Raw genomic sequence first — 21,513 nt, forward strand, 5'->3', positions numbered from 1 at the left:
CTGACTCTATGCTCATTTTGTAACACCTAAAGAAGATTCTAAATTATGTAAAAAATGCTAAATTATTTATATCCAAATGACAGTCAGTGCAAGTACCCCAGCTGAGTTCTGACAGCTCCTACCTTACAGTGAAGATAGTTTGATTTCTGAAATGTGTGAAGCTGTTGCCTCTGTTTCCTGATTAACTTGTCTAATTTGTTGGTACTGATATTCTGTTTAATGGGCAATTCTTGCATAATACTAGTTATGCTATATATTGGCCCTGGATCTGAACCACACAGAATATATTTGCAACTTTCTATATGTCACTCCAGCTTTTCCCTTAGACTTTCTTCCACAAGTTGTGTTACAGTTCTAATACAACACATAGCAACTAGAGACACATGACATTTAGGTGGAAGAACTGGTTCTTTTGGTCCCCATTCTGTATGGCATGCCCAAGTGATGCGGATGGGAGGAAGGGACAATAGGCTGTGTGAAGTATATAGCACATCTAAAAGTGCATGGAAAAGGAGCCAATGTACTGCCTCTTTCCCTTGTATGCTACCAGAGTTAGGGTTTTGCATGGATTCATGGTGCAGGGAAAAGGAGAGTTGTCGGCTACATTGTAATCTCAAAAGATATCTCAGTATGTCTGGGTCATGGGATGAGCCAGTGATTAGGAGAAAATTGTAGGCAAGTGCATGTGAGCATCAACTAAATTATTCTATGACTTGTGACATGAATTCAGTGTTAATGACATTAGTACAATGCTTGTAATGTTAGTCATTTTTGTTGTAGCAGTCAGATGGACATAGATGTGAGGGGTCTTGGCAGGAGCAGATGTATGGGTAATTTTGAAAATTGTTTGAAAAGGAGAGGCAGCAGTTTAATTTGGCTCATACTGTGAACTGGAAATAGTGACCTACTGCAGAACTGATTGATTTAGTAGGAATTTGTCTCAGCTCTAAATTAGGCTGGGTTAGATGGTGGTGGTGGCCTGGACAAGTTAGTTTTCTGCATACAGCAGGCTGGCAGTAAAATTAAATGGAGGGCCTGTGTCATAGCCTAGCAGGTCCCTTTAGGTTGGACTGGTGGTGATTTGAGGGCCTTGTCTTAGTAGGAAAGAAGGTGTGTTCTTGGCTTGAGTGAGCTAACAAGGTAAGACTAGTGAAGACAGGCAGCTTGTAGTTTTCACACAAGTTAGTTGGCTGAGTAAAAGGACTAGACTCTCCCTCTGAAAGCCTGTCCTGCATTGGATTAGGAAGCAGTAACGCTTTGTAAGGCCATCATGTATGAAATGATAAAACTTCTGTTAATGTGTGAGTCATAGGAGCTATGTGCCACCATGCAGAAGTGGTAAAAGCAGCACAGGCACCTAAATTACAAGTACAGCTAAAGCCTTAGTGCTATTAACACTGCCCCCCCTTTCAGATATTAAAAATCAGGAATAGGGGAAGGGGTGATATTAACATCGAATGAGGGGAAGACACAGAAGCTGGGGTGGAGGGTAGCTGGAGGACAGGGGTGTGAAAGTTGGAGCAGGGGAGAATGGAGTGGAAGACGTGGCTGGGGGGGTTGAGACTGTCAGGCAGGGAAGGAAGCAGGAACAGACAGATCCTGTAGACTGGGGACCCAAAGTGTTTGCCAACAATCCAGCTGTTTGAACTGGCTGGAGGAAGGAACTGCAGCTGGCTGGTGAAAAGGGTGGAGAGAGGAGGCTATTGAGGGGAGAGGGAAGGAAGGAAAGGCAAATGACTGTACAGAAGTTGGCTATAAAGAGGGAGGTCTGAGTGATGCAATCCACTGAAGTACAGTAGCAAGCTGTTCCTGGCATGCCAGTAAAGGGTTTAAAAAGTAACTATGTTGTATGACCCCCATCAGATCACAACCCTGCACAGGTACGAAACAATACCCATACAAAGATTAGAAGTTAGGGAAAAGCTGAAGTATTTGATATGATGCCTGGGAAACACCATGAAACTTCCTATAGAAAACATATCACACGACAGAATTGCTGTAGGTAGCAATATAAACATATCAATAGCTGAAGCAGCTCTACCCACAACTAGTGTAGGAATGTGGCATTTACATGGACCAAAAGGGGGTTGGGTTGATTGATTGAACAGCAGTGTGGACCAACATGTGTCCCTGTTATCCAGCTGCAGGCACACATGCTGGCCTATATAGGGTATCTGCAAGTTTGAGCTTAACCATACTAACTGTGCTGTGCCACATGTGTGCGGGTCAAAGGGTGTGCTGTGCCATACCCGTGATACGCCATGTATTTACATACTTTTTCATGGATTTCTGCTGCTCCTGGGCTGTCTTCCATGCAATGGCATTGGGTGGTCCTGAACCAATATGTTCCACTCATTATGATTCCATGGGGCCTGGGAGCGTGTGATGGCCAGCTGCTGCTGTATCTTGAAAATACCCACATTTACTTTATTGTCAGGAGAACAGACAGAGAAAGATATAGAGAAATTCAAACTGTTGGGGAAAGTGGAAATCCTATTAACTTTTGAGTGAAAATGGTTCACCTTCAGTATCTGTATTTTTGGTTGTTACCTAAGTGTTGTCAAAAAAAAATAAAATAAAAATAAAATAAAACACCACCAAACATTATCATGTAACTGTATTTTTGTTACTACTAGAACAAAACACTACATTTTTATATTGTCACCAAACCCCCTTGATATAAATAAAGCTCTGTGTTGTTCTGTGGGTACATCTTTATTTCTCTCTGTATTTCATAAACACTAAGAAAATTGGATCATTGCTTCATAGCTACTTCTATAGTTGGTTTTACTCTTTGAAGTCTTTCTTTCAAAGTTCTCTTTCAGACTGGCATCATCATGATTTAAATGCACCATTGACTTGATCTTACCACCATTGAAATGTACCTATTGACATTGATGGGAGCAGGATTGAGCCCATAGGCACAGTTAATATAGAACTTTTTTAAATGGTCTCATTGTCTAGTCTTACTACTTTTACTGTTTAAAAGGGTAGCTTCAGTGAACTGCACAATATCATATTTTAGTTTAATGCCACCTTATTTGTAGAACATCAGTTTTAATTCTTTACTAAAACAACTTTTTTAATTCTCTTCAAAAATGATCTGCCTGCAAACATTCATCAGAAACTGACATGCCATTCTGAGCTACAATCATTATTTCTTAGTGCTGTATGAGGGAGTTGGAATTTCTTGTCTGTGCTTAATATAGTATTGCAGAGTGTGGGCAATTAGTGAGCTGGTTCTGACAAAGGAAATTCCTCTTAGTTTATTTCTGTTAAATACTGACATATTTCAACCTGTACTAAAAGAGAGGACAGTGGACAACAGCAAAGAGATCACAATCAAAACAAATGACTCATTTCCTCATAAAAGAACAACAGTACTGAGTATTCCTCACACAATGGCCCAGCACGCTTCGGTAATGCTGTGGCAAGCTGTAGCGTTCGAGCCATTATTGTAGATTTCTGTCATGTTTTAAAGCCGTGTAGGTAGGACCTTATAAAGTAACAATGATTGTGTGATGAAGGCATAGGACCTTGAGTCCGAAAATCTGGATTCTGTGCCTGACCCTGCAGCTATCTGCACAACCTGCCTTAATCACTTAATCTTTGTCTCAGTTTCCCCATTTGTCAAACACGGGTAATAATAGTGATTTCGTTCAAGGGGCACTATGAGGCTTAATCCATTGATGTCTGTAAACTCTTTGGAAGTTGCTCTATAAATGCATTCCTCTATTGTTTGCATGCATTATTGTATTGTATGCAAATGTATTATTAGAGTTGTTGAAACAGCTATGAAAAAAACAGCATGCAGAACAAGCAGAAGATTTTCCTTTTTCCTTGAGATTCTTTACCAGCCTTTGTGTTTATTTGTTTTGTCTTGAACCAGTGCTGCCAGCATGAATTCCTTAGGGTAGCGTCTAACAAAGATCATTCCCCTGGTGGCTCATTTGTCATCCTCTTGGCTACATTAGGAAGCTTTAGCTCCCACAAAGCCTTGTTTCCCGTGTTCAAACAAAACTGTTTAGGTGCTGATTCTGCCAGCCTGGCCAAGAGTCCAGTCTGTGGAAGTTGGGAGGGGGGCGCCTCGAAGTGCACAGTACCTGAGTGAGTCCTGCTGGCATTCTAACCTGAATGCTGCAAAGAAAGCAGGAAGAAAGCAGAGGGAGAGAAAGCCAGTGACATGAGATGACCGCACCTCGTCGTGCATATAGGCGCGCGGGCTGGGAGAACGAGCTGAGCCCACCCCATAGTGAGTGACCATCCAAGCTCCTTCTCCCCCGCAGGGTGGTCCCAAGGGGGCCGTGCGCGCTTGCTTCCCACAGGTGGATGCTCGTGCCAGTGTCGCTGACTCCCAGGTGCGGCAGACGGGGCTGGCGTGGCTCGGGAACTGTCCGGAGCAGGGGGACGCGCGTTCCCTGCTTGGGGAGCCGCTGAAGTTTGGCCAGCCAAGGAAAGGGCCGGTCACAAGGGGAGGGGCCGGGGGAGGTGTCTCCCTCCCGTTAGACAAGCTCGCCTGGATTCAGCAGCTGTCACCTCCGCTCCTCTGGGGAAGCCGCCTGCACCCCAGGGAGGAGGCAGCGCGGCTCCTGTCCTAGAAGCCACCGTGGGGCTTGTTAAGTGTTCCCCAAAGGGGGCTGCTGGAGAGGAGGCGGAGCTGAACTAATGCCAGGGACCGTGGCGGCGGCAGCAGCTCCAGCCCCTTCACTGCACCAACCTGCGGGCTGGCTGGAGAGAGAGCCCAGCCCCTCCCTCTTCAGCAGCAGCGGAGCAGCCGCCGCTACCACCATCCCGCGCGTCCCTCCCCGCCCCGGCTCTCTCCGGCCCAGGGTCCCAGCCAGTGCCGCGAGAAAGCGCCTTGTGCTGCGCCCGCTCCGGACTGCAGCTGCCTGCCGGCGGGGGCAACAAGCCGCAGCTGCATCTTGGAGCATCTGCTGTCCTGAGTCCTCCTGCTCCCCTCCCAGCTCCCCCTCCACACCTGCAGCTCTTCTTCCCCTCCCCCTCCCTGCTGAATTCTTTCTCCTCCTCCCTCTTTTCCTCCCCCCCATCCCCACCACCTGGTGCCTCCTAATTCCTTGGTTTCCTCTGGTTTTCCTTGGACTCTGCCTTGTCATGTCAAGATGGAAGTCAGGCATGACTGGCTCGCCTCTTCCCCCCACGAGGGCTTCGAGCAGCTGAGGCTGAAGAGCCGCCCCAAAGAGCCATCCCCGAGCCTCCCCAGAGTAGGTGCCAACTTCTACAGCACTGTCAAGCAGCAGGACTTCAGTGCCAGTGTCTGGCTGAGGAGGAAAGACCAACTGGAGCATGTAAGCCAGCTTCTGATTCCCTTCTTTCCTTTCCCTGCTGGGTCTCCTCCAGCAAAGCCCAGGGAGGAGTGAGGTGTGAGCTTCAGTGATCTGTTGGCGAAATTCCGAAAGGGTAGAGGAGGAAAGAAACTAGCCAAAGGTCCCGAAGCGGCCCACCGAAGTAAACAGCCTGTTGGAATATATTCCCCAAACCGCTGTGTAAAATGTGAGTGGGAAAGTTATGTGGAGCCTGAGAAGTTATTGAACATCCTTGCATTATTTCCCAGCCTCCTACAAACTGAGCACTGAGAGTGGAGATGTATTGGGAAGGTGGCACTGGGGCTCACTGCTGTGTTGGCTTGTAATTGATCTAATATAGGCCTAGGACTGTTTAAAAGAAAACATTAGTCTAGATGTGATTTTTCTCTTCCTACGTGGGGCTTTAAAATGTTAACTCTGTGTAGAGTCCAGGAGGTTTCCCTGAAGGATCAATTCCTGCAGCAGTATTATATGACTTAACGATGTGTCTTTGGGGCCACAGCAGATCTGATGCTGGGGATGGCTGCAGTGAATATTTCATGAGGTTTTGAAGTGCTTGTAAGTAGTGCTGTGATTCATATGTTTTAAAGCAATGTTGTTGTTTTGCTTTATGTAACTTTTAAAAGCAAGGAACGGAGTTGAAATAAATTGCATGCTTTTTAGATGAAGCCCATAGTTAGTATGTAGTACAAGCAAAATAAGGAGATAGACGCATATGGATAGCGAAGCAAAAGAGACTGAATGGGTTTACATATTGCAACAGACTGTAAATTATTCACCAATGGAAAGGATGGGAGACAGTGAGATACAGTTAAAAATGACTGAGATACATAGAAAAATATTACATTTGATGTAAGCCATGTTAGGGTTTATTTCAGGTAGAAATCCACTTATTAAAAGCATAACGGACCTATTGTTGCATGAAAATTATAGATAGTACATTAACACCTGTTTAAGATGAAACCTGAAAAACAACTAGTAGATAAGGTGTTAAATTTCCTTTCCATCAAATTGTATAATATAAAAATACTCCTTTTGAAGTACTTGTACCTGTTAATGAAATATTAAATATAGGTTGTGTTTACAATTCTAATAAAATCACAAGAACTGACGAATTGCTGGAAATAGAATTCAATATTTCTCAAAATCTTTGAAATGTTCTGCATACCTTACTACACATCTCCCTGATTCTTCACACTAACAACAAGGCTTCACAGTAGTAAGCTAGTAAGCTGAGTGTTTTCCCATTCTGAGTCAAAAAGAAAGGTCATTGCTTTATCTCAGGAGGGCTGAGTGTTAATACATAAAAAGCACAGAAATCTAACTATTGGGTTTGTAACTGGTTTTACATGTAACTGGTTCTACGTGTTGATTGTCTTTTGCCAAGACGTAACACTACTACCCCATCTATAATCAAACAACACATAATTAGACACTGTTCTGGTATCTGAACATTAGCATGCCCAAATATATATAAAATACATTTAAAAAAAAATTGTCCCATAGTATTGCCTAGGATGGGCTAAATAGACCTTACTTGTTTGAAAAGAACAAGTGGATAGCCCACACCCCTTTTTTTATGTGATTATTTATTATAAAGTCTGAACTTGGCATAGTAATCTGAAATAGAGCTGCAACATTAATGTGAAAAGGTTTCCTGTAATCATACATATGAATGTATGTCCTTTGGGAGACTACATTCTCATTTGAGCCAGCTATTTCATTCCCATAGCGCATTTGAACGATGTTAAGAAAAAATAATTGGAACATGGATATTCCTTGCACACAATGAAATATTTGAGTACACATTTAATGGCTATGTTTATTATGAATAGATTGCAGTATACTGTATGTACCAAGTGTATACATGTAAAGTACATACTTTATTTTTATGATTTAGGATAATTTTAACACTCATGTGTGGTGGACTAGAGACACAAATTGTTACATACCTCACCTCAATGAGTATTTAATCCCAAATTCATGTGTTTATTGTTTATAAAATACCTGGTGCCATGTAATTATTGTCTGTTTTTAAAGAGGTGGTTTGTGCTTACTTAGCCTTTTCTGCCTTTTTTTTTTTTTTTTTACAAAGGGTATTACTTTGAGTTGCATCATTTTTAATGGCCTGTTCACTCATGTAGTGATGTTTCTGATTGAGATAGGATACTGTAGGTATACATGCTGCATGATGTAGATGGAGAATATATATAACATTTTAATTTGCCACTTTCTTCTGATACAATCATGCTATTTAATCTGTGCTAAGAAAATCATTCCACTTAGGAATGAACATACTTATGTAAACCATCTATGGCTTAAAGCAAAATAGATATAAATAAAATTGATACATATAACAATGGCAGATGCAGGTAAAGGAAGATTATATAAACACAGATATGCACACACTCACTCTGGCGACATAACGTTTATTTAAATAATGCTTCCAATAGAGTTATAACATTTATTTAAACTGATTTCAATGGAGTTAGGCCAGGGATGAAGTTGTATAATATGTTATACCTTACTTCTGGAAAAATTGCTGTAGATCCCAAGCAGATATTGTATATTGACTTCTTCGGGTTACCAGCAAGATTTATTGACCAGAGAAGTTTCATTGAAGTCAATATTTATCTTAAGAGGCAGAAAAACAACTTAATGGAATTATGAAGTAAATATATGTGTTACTCAGAAATACTTATAAAACTCTTATGGTTATCAATTTCAAAACTGTAAAAGTTTTTTCTTTTAAACTAATTTGTAAAGTTAGAGGTACAGAAAATAAAATACTATAAATATCCCAAGCTTTATATGGAACTCACGGCAACCAATCAGAAGGTACTCATTTACAGTTCATCTGATTTCTTAAGTGACTTCTTGTTCCATCTCTTACCACTACTGTCTGATCTCCAAGGAGATAAAGCTCTAGAAACATATTGCTGACTTGACTTCTTTTACATTAGTCTGGATTTCTTTCTTCCAAGCTGTAATGATATAGATTATGTTACTGTTAATTTGACAATTTTTCAAGTCACATCAGATTTTAAAACAAGTCACTCGTATTCTGTTTCTTGGCTAAGGACCAAGTACAGCAAGTACCTCAGCACATGCCTAAATTTAAGCAATTTAAGTCCTATTAAAGCTTAAAGTTAGACTCATGCTGAAGTACCTTGCTGAACTGCGGCCTAAATGCATCAATACACTGCATTTTAATGGGTCAAAATGACATAATGCTAGTTTATAGTTTAAAAGGGGGGATTTTTCCAAATGAAGACTATAATCAAAGAACCTTGTCTTATGGGACAAGGTTCTTAAATCCGTATTAGAGATATTTCAATTCATAATCAGGGTGTAATGAAATCCCTCACATTCTAAGTATCTGGTTTAGTCATTTTCTAATGCCTCTTGTGAGATTATTGGCCTGGTAAGTGACACAACTGATTGAAGACTTGTCTGAAATCCTTAGATCTCTTCTTTGTATAAGTATTCTTTTCCATTAAAAAGGGTCCCCTTTGCCTCCATCCCCTATTTTATCTTTTCAGTGAGATTTGAGATGGAGTAGGGAGGGGAGGAAGATAAATGTTGTGGGTGACCTCTGAAAGTCCTTAGTTGTGCTGATAACTATCTGCTGTTGGGTTAAGTCATGGCAGTTCTTCATATTCTCTCAGCAACCTGGTTCCCTCGGTAACAACAACAGAATATATTTATGCAGCTCCCTCCATATGGGCATTGCAAGGTGCTTTAGAATAAAACCTGTTTAAAATGATCAATTTTTAAACCAGACAAGAGCAACTTGAAGGAAATGTTTCTTGAATGTTTTTTTAAAATGTGTAACAGATTAGAAACTGAAACTAGAAACGTAGTTCTACAGTTGTGAAGTATTATGGAGTCACCCTAATTAAGGGTGCATCAAGGTTTGCACTTAAAGCAGGGGTTCAACCTCATTGTTTTGTATGATAAATACAGTGTTTCCTTTTTTAAATATACACATGTAATGGTGAACAAAGACTGCATTTTCTAATGATTTAGAAATAAACTTGTTAATTATTTTTTGGGTTAAAATTTAATTAAAAATGAGCCTCAACAGTTTTTGTCTTCAGATTATAACTTTTTGGGGGGGGGCCTGGTAGCTAAAGAGCCATTGTCCCCAGGGAGCCAAAAATCCTCTCTTGCACACACATACATGCATTAACACTACAGCTCTTGATTAGGCTACAATAAAAAACAAAGAACACAAACAGCAGCAAAACATTAGGTTGTAATTAAGCAAAGTTACTAACAATGGCTGTATCATCTTTCTACAGTTTTACTCAGAGCTAGATCAGTGGCTCAAGTCATTCTTAAGTTATGTAATTGTGACATCGGAGGTAACTTACCCAATCATCACTATTCTGTTAATTTGCATGCTGCAGTTTTATTGGCTGCAGGGAGGGAATTGTGTGGTAGGTGATGGGCTCAGAGTTCCAACTCGCTAACACTAAGCCTTCAGACGTTTTGCAATACTGTGGCTGAGACATACACACAGAGCTAAGAAACTAATATTTCTCTTAAGTTTCATGGCCATAACGAAATTTAAATACTTTACATTAGGCTACATTTCACCTCTGTATTAGTTGAAATTTGACCTTGACAAATTAAATTTTAATGATTGTAAAACTATTTAAAATTTTCTTTTAAGCAACTGTTTGTGTCTAACATCTGTCATTACATAGCAAAGTACATGCAATGGAAAACTAGGCAATTCATAAGAAAACTACTTTGAGAGATCGTTAAGATAATATCAATAACACTTATTAGAACACATTCAAATGAATAACAGCATTCTTCATCTAAGGGACCGATGACATATGCATAACAATAACACATTACATGTTAACACATAAGGGGAGTGAAGGTCCTGACTCTGATTTCTGAGATATATCACATCACAAAACAGGAAATTCAGAGCTACAGTAATCCACAATAACTGTGACTAGGACTCAAACAAAGTAAATTCAGTACCCGACAATAGATTGTAAATGTGTCAAAAGAATTCCATGGTTGGTAGTGACAGTGGCTGGAAGGCATAACAAAAGTAAGAATGGTAAAGATCCTGAATCAGCAGAATCCAATAAATCATTACACTCCTTCCCAAAGGAGCTTCTGTGCTGTGGTGAGCTCTACAACGTGACTTGTATTTTACATGAGTTAAATGGAACAAGATGAATTTGTATCAGAATGTAAATTACTTTTTCAAGCACTTTAGATTAAAAAAAAATGAAGTGGAAATCAGGCAAATATTAGACAGTTGAGAAAGTTGCAACAAAGGAACTGTTAACGCTTGTTTAAGGTTAGGTGGAATATTGCCAGGTTCCAAGGAAGAACTGACTCAGTTGAATAAATGGTATTCAACTGAGAGAGAATTCAGGAAGCTCGTAGACAGTTTTTCTCCCAATATTTGGAGCTTATTCATGAAACAATTGCAGCTCTTATAACAAATTTCCATTTAGCATAGGAGCCTGATCAAATGCCCATTGGACTCAGTTGAATGAATTCTATTGACTTCAGTGGGCTTCAGCTCTGCCCTAGAAGACTAGTGTTTTGAAAAAGGGTAATTTGGATGCACCTCTCTACAGCAGTGATACCGGAGAAAGATGCTACCCCTTGATGCTCTTCCCGAAGCAAAGCACATTTGTGCAGTTTTCATACTGCAAAAAGTCTGATTTTTTAAATTGTTGAATGCTATTTTGCCTCAAGATATCACTCTCTTTGGAGACCACAAAACAGAGGTAACCAAGGAAAGTAATGATGCAGGGAAAAAGCCAAAGAACACAGAAGTATGGTAGCTGTTTAACAGTGCAAGGAAATACTACATAACCTTTTAAGATGGGAAGTGGGAAAACTTCTTTATTCAGTTAAAATTGCAGAGCGAATTTAAAGTGATGTCCTTGGGGGGTGGGGGGAAAACGTACTTACTGGAGTAGTTGTTATTCATGCAAGTAGTCCCACTGTTTCAAGTAGTCAGAATATAATTAGCCCGGCTGTCATTTGGTTAGGTTATTCTCCTAGTCTTACAAAAAGTTCCCTGTGATCTTGAAATCACAGTAAAAAGCCTTTAATTTACAATTAAGGTACTACATTGAGATCTGTGGATGTAAAATAACATTGGTAAAATATTGTAGTTATAAAAACAGATGATGTGAGACAGAAAATTCAAAGCTAAAGTTAAACTGTTTGAAAGTCAAGTGATTGTAGTTGTATTTAAAGAAACCTACACATCAAACTGTTTCCAACACCAGCCTTTATTGTTTTCCCCTTTCTGTGGCTTATCCTGCACTTGCTAATGGTAGAACCCTACAAGTTGCCATATAGAAGAAACTTAAGTTCCTAAATTGTAATTAGGTTGTCTTAAAAAGATATCAATGCATAAACTTAATCAGTTATAACAAAGCTCTTAGAAATTAGAGAATTTTCATTCAAAGAAAAGAAAACTACAATTTCTAAAGTGGTGGTTCTGTTTTTTCCTAATACTAAATTTTTTTCTAACGTTTTTTTAAAAATTAATTTTCAGTATCAATTTTCTTGGAAAAAGTCGTCCGTATAAAGAAAAATCTTAATGCCTTTATATAGAATGGTTGCCATTAAACAGTCAATATTTAAGTATCGGGGGTAGCTGTGTTAGTCTGGATCTGTAAAAGCAGCAAAGAGTCCTGTGGCACCTAATAGACTAACACATATTGGAGCATGAGCTTTCGTGGGTGAATACCCGCTTCATCGGATGAAGAGGGTATTCACCCACGAAAGCTCATGCTCCAATACGTCTGTTAGTCTATAAGATGCCACAGGACTCTTTGCTGCTTAGTCAATATTTAGCTACTGTTAACATATAGTGGTATCTGACACAGTGAAATTATTTCCTATATTAAATAAGGGGGGGAACTGTGGGATCTTGTATCCCACTGTTTTGAAAAATGCTGATTTAAAAAAAAAATTAACAGTAGTGTCTCTCAATTAATCCACAACTCAACCTGGATGTATTCAATAGCCAATAAAAATGTAAGTAGAATAGACTTACACATGAACATACCTGGCTGTAGCAAACTGGAGCCCAAACACCAGGATATAAAGATGAGCTGCTGGGGAGCATATGAAAAATGTGTCATGGTTGCAAAGCTTAGAAGCTCCACTAAGCAGAAGTTCTGACAGCAACCCTGACCCTATAATAGAGTTTACAAACTCTGCAGGGGACTGAGCCTTGACTTTCTGCTTCTGCTCCCTTCTGCTTTTCATCTGATGCCCTTCAGTCAGCATACCAGGTACTAACTCCAGGGCAGAAACATGCTTAAGCAGTAAATTGAGATGAGTATTAACATCTCTGGCATAGTAGACATTAAGGCACTGATCCTGCAAGGGATTTTAGCATGTGCTTTGATCCTGTGAATAAGTAATCCCATTGAAGTTCAGTTAAACAATGTGCATGCTGCTGATGTTTTCACAATGTCTTCTGGTCAGAAGTTTTATATGAAAACTTTGTTCCCTTAACTGGTCTTCATTGTATACTGATACAAATACCTTTTAATAGTGAGAGAGGCACAGACGGGGCACCAAGAGAATTTATCAAGAGCGATTACATCAAAGTACAGATGCAGGCTAAACCCTGTTTATGTTGAGCTGATAGGATCATTTCACAAGGTGGAATCACTGCAGGCATGCTAAAATATTTACATAACACTGTACAGAACGTTTTGTGTGTTAGTAGTGCTACGGAGTCCTAATCTTTTGATACAGTACAGTGTAGTATCATAATTTAGCTCTAGAGATAATTAAACTAATTTCAAAAGAACATATATGTCATGTATACAATGGTAATACTTGTCTAGATAATACTTAGTCCTGCCACAAGTGCAGAGGGACTGGACAAAAGATGATCTCTTGAGGTCCCTTCCCGTCCTACAGTTCTATGTGTGGGCTAATGCATCTAACATTGGGATGGGTGAACTGGTTGACATAAAATAAGAATGCCCCTCAAACCTTCAGTTATTCTCTGAACTCAACCAAAAGTAAGTAATTTTGAGGTCTAGGACTGTTCATATAAGGAATATCTCCCTCACTTCCCTCTGTGTTACATAGATGTATGTATAAATATATTAAATATTGTGAGGCAGTCAGATACTGCAGTGATGGGGGGAGGGTCATATTAGTGCATAAGATACATAGACCCAGCAGGGCCATTATACTTTCCACACCATTCTTCTCCCAACTTCTTACCTGTGCTGGCTGATATACTAATGTCTGGGATGGTGGGTCCAGATGCCTGCAACCCTTATCTGGTGTCTTCAGTGGTTTGGCCTGGGAGACAGTTCATTTGAGCACTTCTGAAAAGGTTACCCGAAGTGACTTAAGAGTCTAAATCATGTTTTCAAAAGTCACTTAGAGATTTAGGGCTTCTAAATCAGTCACTCTTGGAAATGGAATTTAGATACTTTTGAAAATTCTACACTTCAGGTAACCCCTTTTGAAAGTGTCTGGGCATAATGTTCCCATGTTTTGGAGCAGTGAGACTCATTGGAGTCCTGCTGCGCACTGCCTTTTTGAAGTTGAAAAAACAGTGGAATTTTCAACCCATTGTATATCCATAGACTGGGCAATCCAAATAATTTGAGATTAGATTGGGGGAGTTGAGTAGGAGAGACGATGGAGGCCATGTGAAGGGTGAGTCAGCCTGTTGCTCCTTGAAGTGGCCCTGTTGCTGGATTTGGTTGGCTGGCTGATGGCTGTCCCTTGCCTACTGGGAAGGTAACTCTGCAGGTAAGGAGGCTCATGCTGCCAATTGGAGAGCCTCAGAGGTTCAGGAAAAAGAAACATCTGGGGTGAAATCCTGGCCTCACTGAAGTCAGTGGCAAAACTCCCATTGACTTTGGAGGGGCTAGGATTTCATCCTGGAACATCTGGATGCTTATCCATCTAAACCAAAACTCTGAATCTTTTGGGATTTGTCCCTCAGTACTTTATTGTGACTATTAGGAAAGTTTCCAAATATAACGTAGGAATTGGGAATGTTAAGGTAGTGAACTTTTCAGAGACTTAACTGCTTTTGTGTTGTGATGAAATGCCGTTTATGCAACTTACAGTATATAATTATCTAGTTTTTACTATATACCCCTCATTTTGAACAAGTATTTTAATAACATTTCAATAGTTTACTGTATGTAGATTGATTGATTCATTAATTCCCCTCTGGCAAAGTGTAATTTTATATTGCTGTGCAAAAGCATAGCAGTTAGTACCTGAGTCTTTAATCAAAATATTACACCTGTGTTTGAGAATATATGGATTTTTGTCTTCTAAAACTTTAACACTCATTTAATCTCTTAAAGGTCAAAATAAATATAGTTTTATGCTCATGTTTTTTATACAACATGCAAAAAATTTAAATTCTGTATATGTAAAATATATATGTGTGTATATAGTACACACATGTGAAAGTGTAATGATATTATTTGCAGTGCTGTTATAGCCAGGTTGGTCCCAAGATATTAAAGACAAGGTGGGTAGCAGTGGATATATGTCTGCAAGTTTTGCACCTTTGTTTTGGTGCCACTTTGTGTTGGAGTGTTCTGGTCTGTGGGGAATAGTGTTGCCAATTTTGGTTGGACTTATTCCTGGAGGTTTCAATACATGATAAACCTTTAATTCCTGGAGGATTGGCAATCCTAGTGGGGAGCTTGTTTTTGAAGATGAACTTGGAGATGTTAGGGGGTTGTCTGAAGGACAGAAGAGGGGGTTTGGGAAATATTTCCTTCAGTATGTGGTCCCTGTTGAGCATGGTTTGTAATTGTTTAATGGTATCCCATATGCGTTCTAATGTGGGGAGGTAGGTGACAACAAGGGGTGTACAGTCGGACATTTTTCCCCCCTGTATTGAAGCAGGTTCTCTTGGAGTAGTTAGGTGGCTGTTCCATGATGCAATCTACTTCTCTGGGGGATGTCCTTGTAAGTGTGTTAAGGTGTATATTGCAGATTTTCTCCTTGGAACATAGTGTGTGGTATTTGAGTGCCTGGCTGTAGATAACTGAGTTCTTGGTGTGTTTGGGATGGTTACTGGACAATACTCAGATATGCCCACCCGCCAAAGTTATCATCAAGCTCGTTTATTTCATCCTCACCCATAAAAATTTTACAATGGGCACTAGGATGGCTCCCCAATATGCCAATCTCTTCATGGGCCACCTTGAGAAATAATTTCTGGGCAAGTGCATCACAAAACCAGTGATATACCTGAGATACATTGGTTACATTTTCATCCTCTGGACCGACAACCTAAACTCCTTCATAGATTTCCACCACAACTTCAACCATCACCACCCATTCATCAAACAATTTCTAGAACACTCCCATGCCAGCATCAACTTCCTGTACACCACCATCAGCTTCAGCAATGGAAACCTACAGACAACTATACACAAGAAATCCATGGATCACCACACCTATCTTCACAGATCCATGGATCCTACACATGTCTGTCGCAACATGGGATGAACCTCATCCAGTGCACTAAATATTCCAATAACTATGTGGGTGAAACAAGACAATCACTACATCTTCAAATGAATTCACACAGAAAAATTACACAAAACAAAAACACCATATCACCCAGGGGCAAACTCTTTTCACAAAACAATCACTCCACATCTGACCTCTCAGTCCTCATCCACAAAGAAAACCCACACAACATCTTCTAAATTCATTATTCTGATAGACACCAAAAATCCTGGATTCAATAAAAACAGTCCTATGACTGCAGAGATGTTAACTACCCACTTCCCCTTGAATGGTCTTTTGCAACATGTGTTAACTACTTATGGTAAAAAATCTCTTCCACCTTGTATTTAGCTGTTACATTGAGGACTTTTTCTAGATCTGAAGAAGAACTCCATGTAAAACTCAAAAGCTTGTCTGTTTCACCAACAGAAGTTGGTTCAATAGAATTACCTCACCTACCTTGTCTCCCTAATAATATTATGTCTGTAAAGTGGAATATAAATGGACACTTAAATCAGTTGTGCAATTTCCTTGCTAAAAAGCATGAGTTGCAAATATGTTACGGAAGGCCTTATTTCTGGTTTCTGATTGAGCTAAGGCAATGTAATTAACAGCTTGTTTCCTTATTTATGTAGTTATTGTAGATCATAAATATCAATGATGCTATTCTAGTTTCTGTAGCTTTATGCATTTCACTATTTTTCTTTCTATTTACAATAAAAACATTTAATAGAATAATAAAAAACAAAGACTTGCTTCTAATAAAGTGATGGCAATTCAATAACTTTCTGCCATTCTGATAAATTGGACATTCTGAATTTCTCAAAGGGGCTTTATACCCTATTCAGAGTGGAAATATTAACATATAGTGCTGGGAAGAGGACTGCAATATTAGCTAGTAATAAGTCGATCAGTAACTCGTTTCCTGCACTGATTTGATTTCTGACATATTTTATGTATCCTTAAATAGTAAGTGGACAGTGGAGGCCTGATCTTGGTTTGGGTTCAGAGGTGCTATGATAATACAAGCTAATAATAATGAACGAATGTGCATTTCTGTTTTTAATACGTGACAGACATACAGTGAATGAGTTAGATATCTCCGTCATCAACTCTTCTAATCATGGTAAAGCCTATCTTTGTAGCACTTTAAATTCATTGCACAGTCACAGGAATCATGCAGCTCTTGAATGGTCCCCCTAAATCTGCTTTTCCCCAAGCAGTATTATTTTGCTTGGGGAGAATGAGTCACTGGGGTCTCTGGTGAGCCACATCCTCTGGCACTTCCTACACTCAGCACTCTGGCCAGTTGCTGACCTGATAGAGCACTATAGAAGGGAGCAATTTGAGAGCAACCTTCCTCAGCTGCCCAGTCACTCATTTCTTGATCCTATACCCATTGAGGTCAAGTGGTGCAAGATTACATTTTCAGAACAGCCCCACAGGAGAAGAGAAGTAGTCATGTGTGCTCATTGAGGGTCTTAGTAGTTCAGCCACTACTGAACTGGGGTAAAGGATGTGGCTGCAGAGTCCAATTGCCTTGAACCAGTGTAAGAGGGATGGGGGAAGAATCCAGCTGACTGAAGTCCTCATCTCTGGCCCTGTTCGGTTCTAGCTTTCTGGACCATCAAGTCAACAACTAGAGTCAGTGGCTTGAGAACACCTTCTATACCCCACTCCACTGCTTCAGCATTAGAGCCTCTCCAGCAAATTATTGTAAGGGATGGAAAGGACCCTAATATGAGGAGCATCAGGTGTAAGTCTGGCAGGCAGGGGCAACATAGAAAATGGAATGGGAACCCAAACAAATTCAGAGGGAGAAGGACAAAGACTCAAATGTCAGGATGGGGGACAGGGAAGAAGGTGGTAGGGAGAAAATTGCTTTATTTTCAGATGGGTACATTTTCATTTCTTTCAGCTGCCATTGCAATTCACTATCACTGGTAATTAAATTTGTAGCCAAACAAAGCTGAGAAATAAAATCTGACTCGACCATTTTTTTTCACTCCCTTCCCCCATTGAAAAAAAAAAAATCCTATTAGAAAGTGTATTTGGAGAAAAACCTCACCCACCAAAATTAAATGGGGATTCTTTCTTTCTCTAATTGCTGAATTCCTCCATTTTCATGTTTTATGCTCTTTTAAGTGTAAATGTGCACCTGCTTAAATATTGCTTAAGCCAGAAATCCAAAACAAATAACAGATGCACTATTGTCTCTGGGGGTGAATCAGTTATGTGATCAAATTAAGGAATAAACCTGGATATATGGGTTTGAATGTGAGTGATGTATTAAACAAAGCTAATGGTATTGCCAAAATCTGTAATTCCAAAAAGGGCAATGCTATAGCATCCCCTTAAGAAACACACTCCATATAGGATATGTTGTTGGTATCCATTTGCTAAATTGCATTTATCATGTGCACCTCTGGCTGCTTCACCAGTACTCTGCCCATTAATCCATCTCTGCTGGGACTGCAATAATTCAGAGATTTCACACCCTGAGTAGCTTCAAACAGCCATCATACTCTTCTGTGGCAGGCTGATCTTTTTTTAAAAAAAAAAAAAAAAAAATTTTTTAAGGAAGTGTTGTTCTTTCTCTCAATTGTCTAATTTCCTCTCTCACATCCAAAATTATATTTGTTCCAAGGCTCATGCTAGACAATGGTCAGTCCCAGACCAGTTATGGATTTGAGGTACAATATCTCCTGACCCATGTGGTGCTGGAAATTCTATGGAAAGTCTTTCCAAGGGGAAACACAGCTCTTGCTTCTAGTTTTGGTAAGTCATGAGCTCATGAAGTTAATATTTACAACACTGTAAGAGATGTAACTAAAAGTTTTAGAGGGTGATAAAATGTATTATTTTTCCTTTCTCTACCTAGGTCTAGGTTGACTGCGTACATTTTCATAGGAATAAAGGACAATTGTATAAATATCATGGGACAAAGTTCTTTAAACCCTGCAATCTTTTGTCTGTGGTACCAAATCATCTGGATCACAGTGTACCATCATGTGTATGATTTTTGCTGAAATATGGGACAAAGTGTGTCCTGTGCTGCTTTGTTACAGGATGCAAGTTATTGGGTACTAGATAAGGCATGTCCCTTAAATAAGACGTTCCTGGCTACCATGTCTGGTGCAGTTTGTAGCCAAAATTTGTAGTTGGGGAATTATAATTTAACTATTTAGCATGCAGGAGACTGAAAGGGTTCAGCCTCCAGATTAGTTACTATATTATGAGTGTTCTCAGGATAAGAGACCTGATAAGCACATGAGAACCAGTTTAGGCTAATCACATTTACTTTAATAATCTGATGAACCCTTGAATACTGCAATATGATGAGGAAAAGAAATATAATACAGAATGTCCAGGACTGGATCCTGAAATAAGTGGTATGACTGATGGTGGGTCAGCAGTCTTTCATGTTCCAGTGTATGCTACATCATATAGAATGCCTCCTGTATTTTATGAATATTCCTATGTGTCTCCGCCTATCTTCCTTATTTAAGGTTCTGTACTCTATCTTTTAGGGGTACACACTGTTAATTGGTTACTTGCGTATTTACCCCACTAGCATGTACATCAATTAGTTGCCATAGTATTTCTGTGGTTAATCATACTTACTTCTTAAACTTATCCTAAAATATCAATAATGTGGTATTACTTTTCTGTGTTATCCAAGATTAAAGCAACAGTTAAATACAACTTACCCAGCAATTACCTACATCATTGTTGCCATGTTATTCTTATGTCAAGCTACTTAGGCCTAGATTAGCTAAGCAAATTACCTTACAGGTCATGGGCCTGTTTATTTGCATTGCAGCATTAATCAGTACTTATCTTACCTATATCTGTTTATGACAGACTACAAGTTAGAGTGATGGTACTAAGGGAGCATGGCTTACAGATGGAGGGATATAAAACTCTGCAGTGATAAAATTCTAAAATAATCTTCCTGTACAGTATATACAGAATCTGTGATGAGGTATGGTTTTATTGTTGCTTCTTTGACATGACTTCATAAATTAGCTTATTGCACCCGTCCAGGAAAGAACCAGTGCCACACCCACGTCTTTTCAGGCCATTGCCTCAGGGTACAATTTATTGTTTGAACCCAAACTTGTGAGCAACATAAAACAAAGCAATTCCCCTGACCAATGTGAGCTGCAGCCCCTAGAGACATTTCCTGGGGATTGAGGCAAGGGAAAGAGGCTTCATGCTTTCTGTAAGTCCCCTGCTGAACCATATGACACACAAGGAGCCCTTAATTCTTTCCTGGCAGTTTTACTGTGTCACACACTGTGTAATTCACTCTTAGTTTTGCTGCTAGTGAGTAATTCAGCCATACCAGTCATGCTGATAAAATTTTTATACCATGCCATGCTATCATGGATTTTCTATTTATGTGACATGTGGTCTTGAAACCCATAGAATTAAATTCCTTTGTTTCTACAGCATGTAATACCTTAGCAATTGGAACCAAAATGCCCTTCCTTTGGGAAATTCTGACTGGTTCTGAATGGACTCAAAAGCTGAGTTTTTGACATTTCCTGCAAAATGAAAATTCAGAAGAACTTGATTTAGGAACATTGAAACAAAGGAATCCAATAACATCAAATTGTTTCAGTAATGTTGAAACATGTTGTTTTGAGAGTGTAAAAATGTGATGATTTGACTTTATCATTTTCATTAATTCTGTTTTTGCCCTTTATATTAAAATATTAAATATGATTGGCCGAGCAAAGTGAGGAGTGAGGTCTAACACTTAGCTTGATGGCATTTCTGTCTGTAACACAACTACTTTTGAAGAGCACACATGATCAATTCAAAAATTTCTAAGTGTAAGTGGGAAGAATCTATTGATTTTGGTGACTGTTGAAAATACAGAACACTTGGAAAAGCCTGATTTCCAAACAGTGCCCATTAGAAGCTGTATGCATAGGAGCACTGGTGGAGGCAACTCAGGGCTTGTCTACACTTGAAAAACTACAGCTATGCTGCTGTGGTGCTTGACTGTATACGCTACCTATGCCAATGGGAGAGGTTCTCCTGTCGGCGTATTCTTCCCTCAACCTAGCACTGACTACAGCGTGGGTTGGCTCAGCTTAACTATACCACTCAGGGGTGTGGATTTTTCACACCCTTGAATGACGTAGCTGGGTTGACCTAATTGTACAGTGTGGACTAGGCCTCAGGCAGTCATCACTTCCTCCCTCAAGTTCATTTACATCAATCCCATTGGTTGAAATGGAATCAGAAAATGAATCTTCAGGTCATTACTGAGGTGCTTTGAGGGAACTGAGGTACTCAGGGGTTCAGGACTGTACTGAGGGCACTGCTTCAGATCAGGAGCTATACTGATTCATAGATTCATAGATTCTAGGACTGGAAGGGACCTCGAGAGGTCATCGAGTCCAGTCCCCTGCCCGCATGGCAGGACCAAATACTGCCTAGACCATCCCTAATAGACATTTATCTAACCTACTCTTAAATATCTCCAGAGACGGAGATTCCACAACCTCCCTAGGCATGAGGCTGGAAATTTCTATAGTGGCTCCATCCATATGATGCTTGGCTGAAGCAAGATCGTTCACCTTTGCCTAGTCAAAACTCTTTTAGTTCATCTAAACAATGTCCATTTGGGGTTGAAGGCAGAGAGATTCCTCTG

At 39.8% G+C, this 21,513-nt stretch overlaps 1 protein-coding gene across 2 annotated transcripts in view; it reads left to right on the forward strand.

Annotated features, from left to right (window-relative positions):
• Nucleotides 1-5,009: 5,009 nt before the first annotated feature.
• Nucleotides 5,010-21,513, forward strand: part of PLD5 (phospholipase D family member 5) — a 254,942-nt gene continuing 238,438 nt past the window's right edge. For both annotated transcript variants that reach the window (XM_054021547.1, XM_054021542.1), the window contains exon 1: nucleotides 5,010-5,306. In XM_054021547.1, the coding sequence (XP_053877522.1) occupies nucleotides 5,121-5,306 (186 nt within the window). In that variant the 5' untranslated portion in view covers nucleotides 5,010-5,120. The remainder of the gene's footprint in view (nucleotides 5,307-21,513) is intronic.

This window comes from Malaclemys terrapin, chromosome 3 (assembly GCF_027887155.1).
Source record: "Malaclemys terrapin pileata isolate rMalTer1 chromosome 3, rMalTer1.hap1, whole genome shotgun sequence".
NCBI classification, from domain to species: domain Eukaryota; kingdom Metazoa; phylum Chordata; order Testudines; family Emydidae; genus Malaclemys; species Malaclemys terrapin.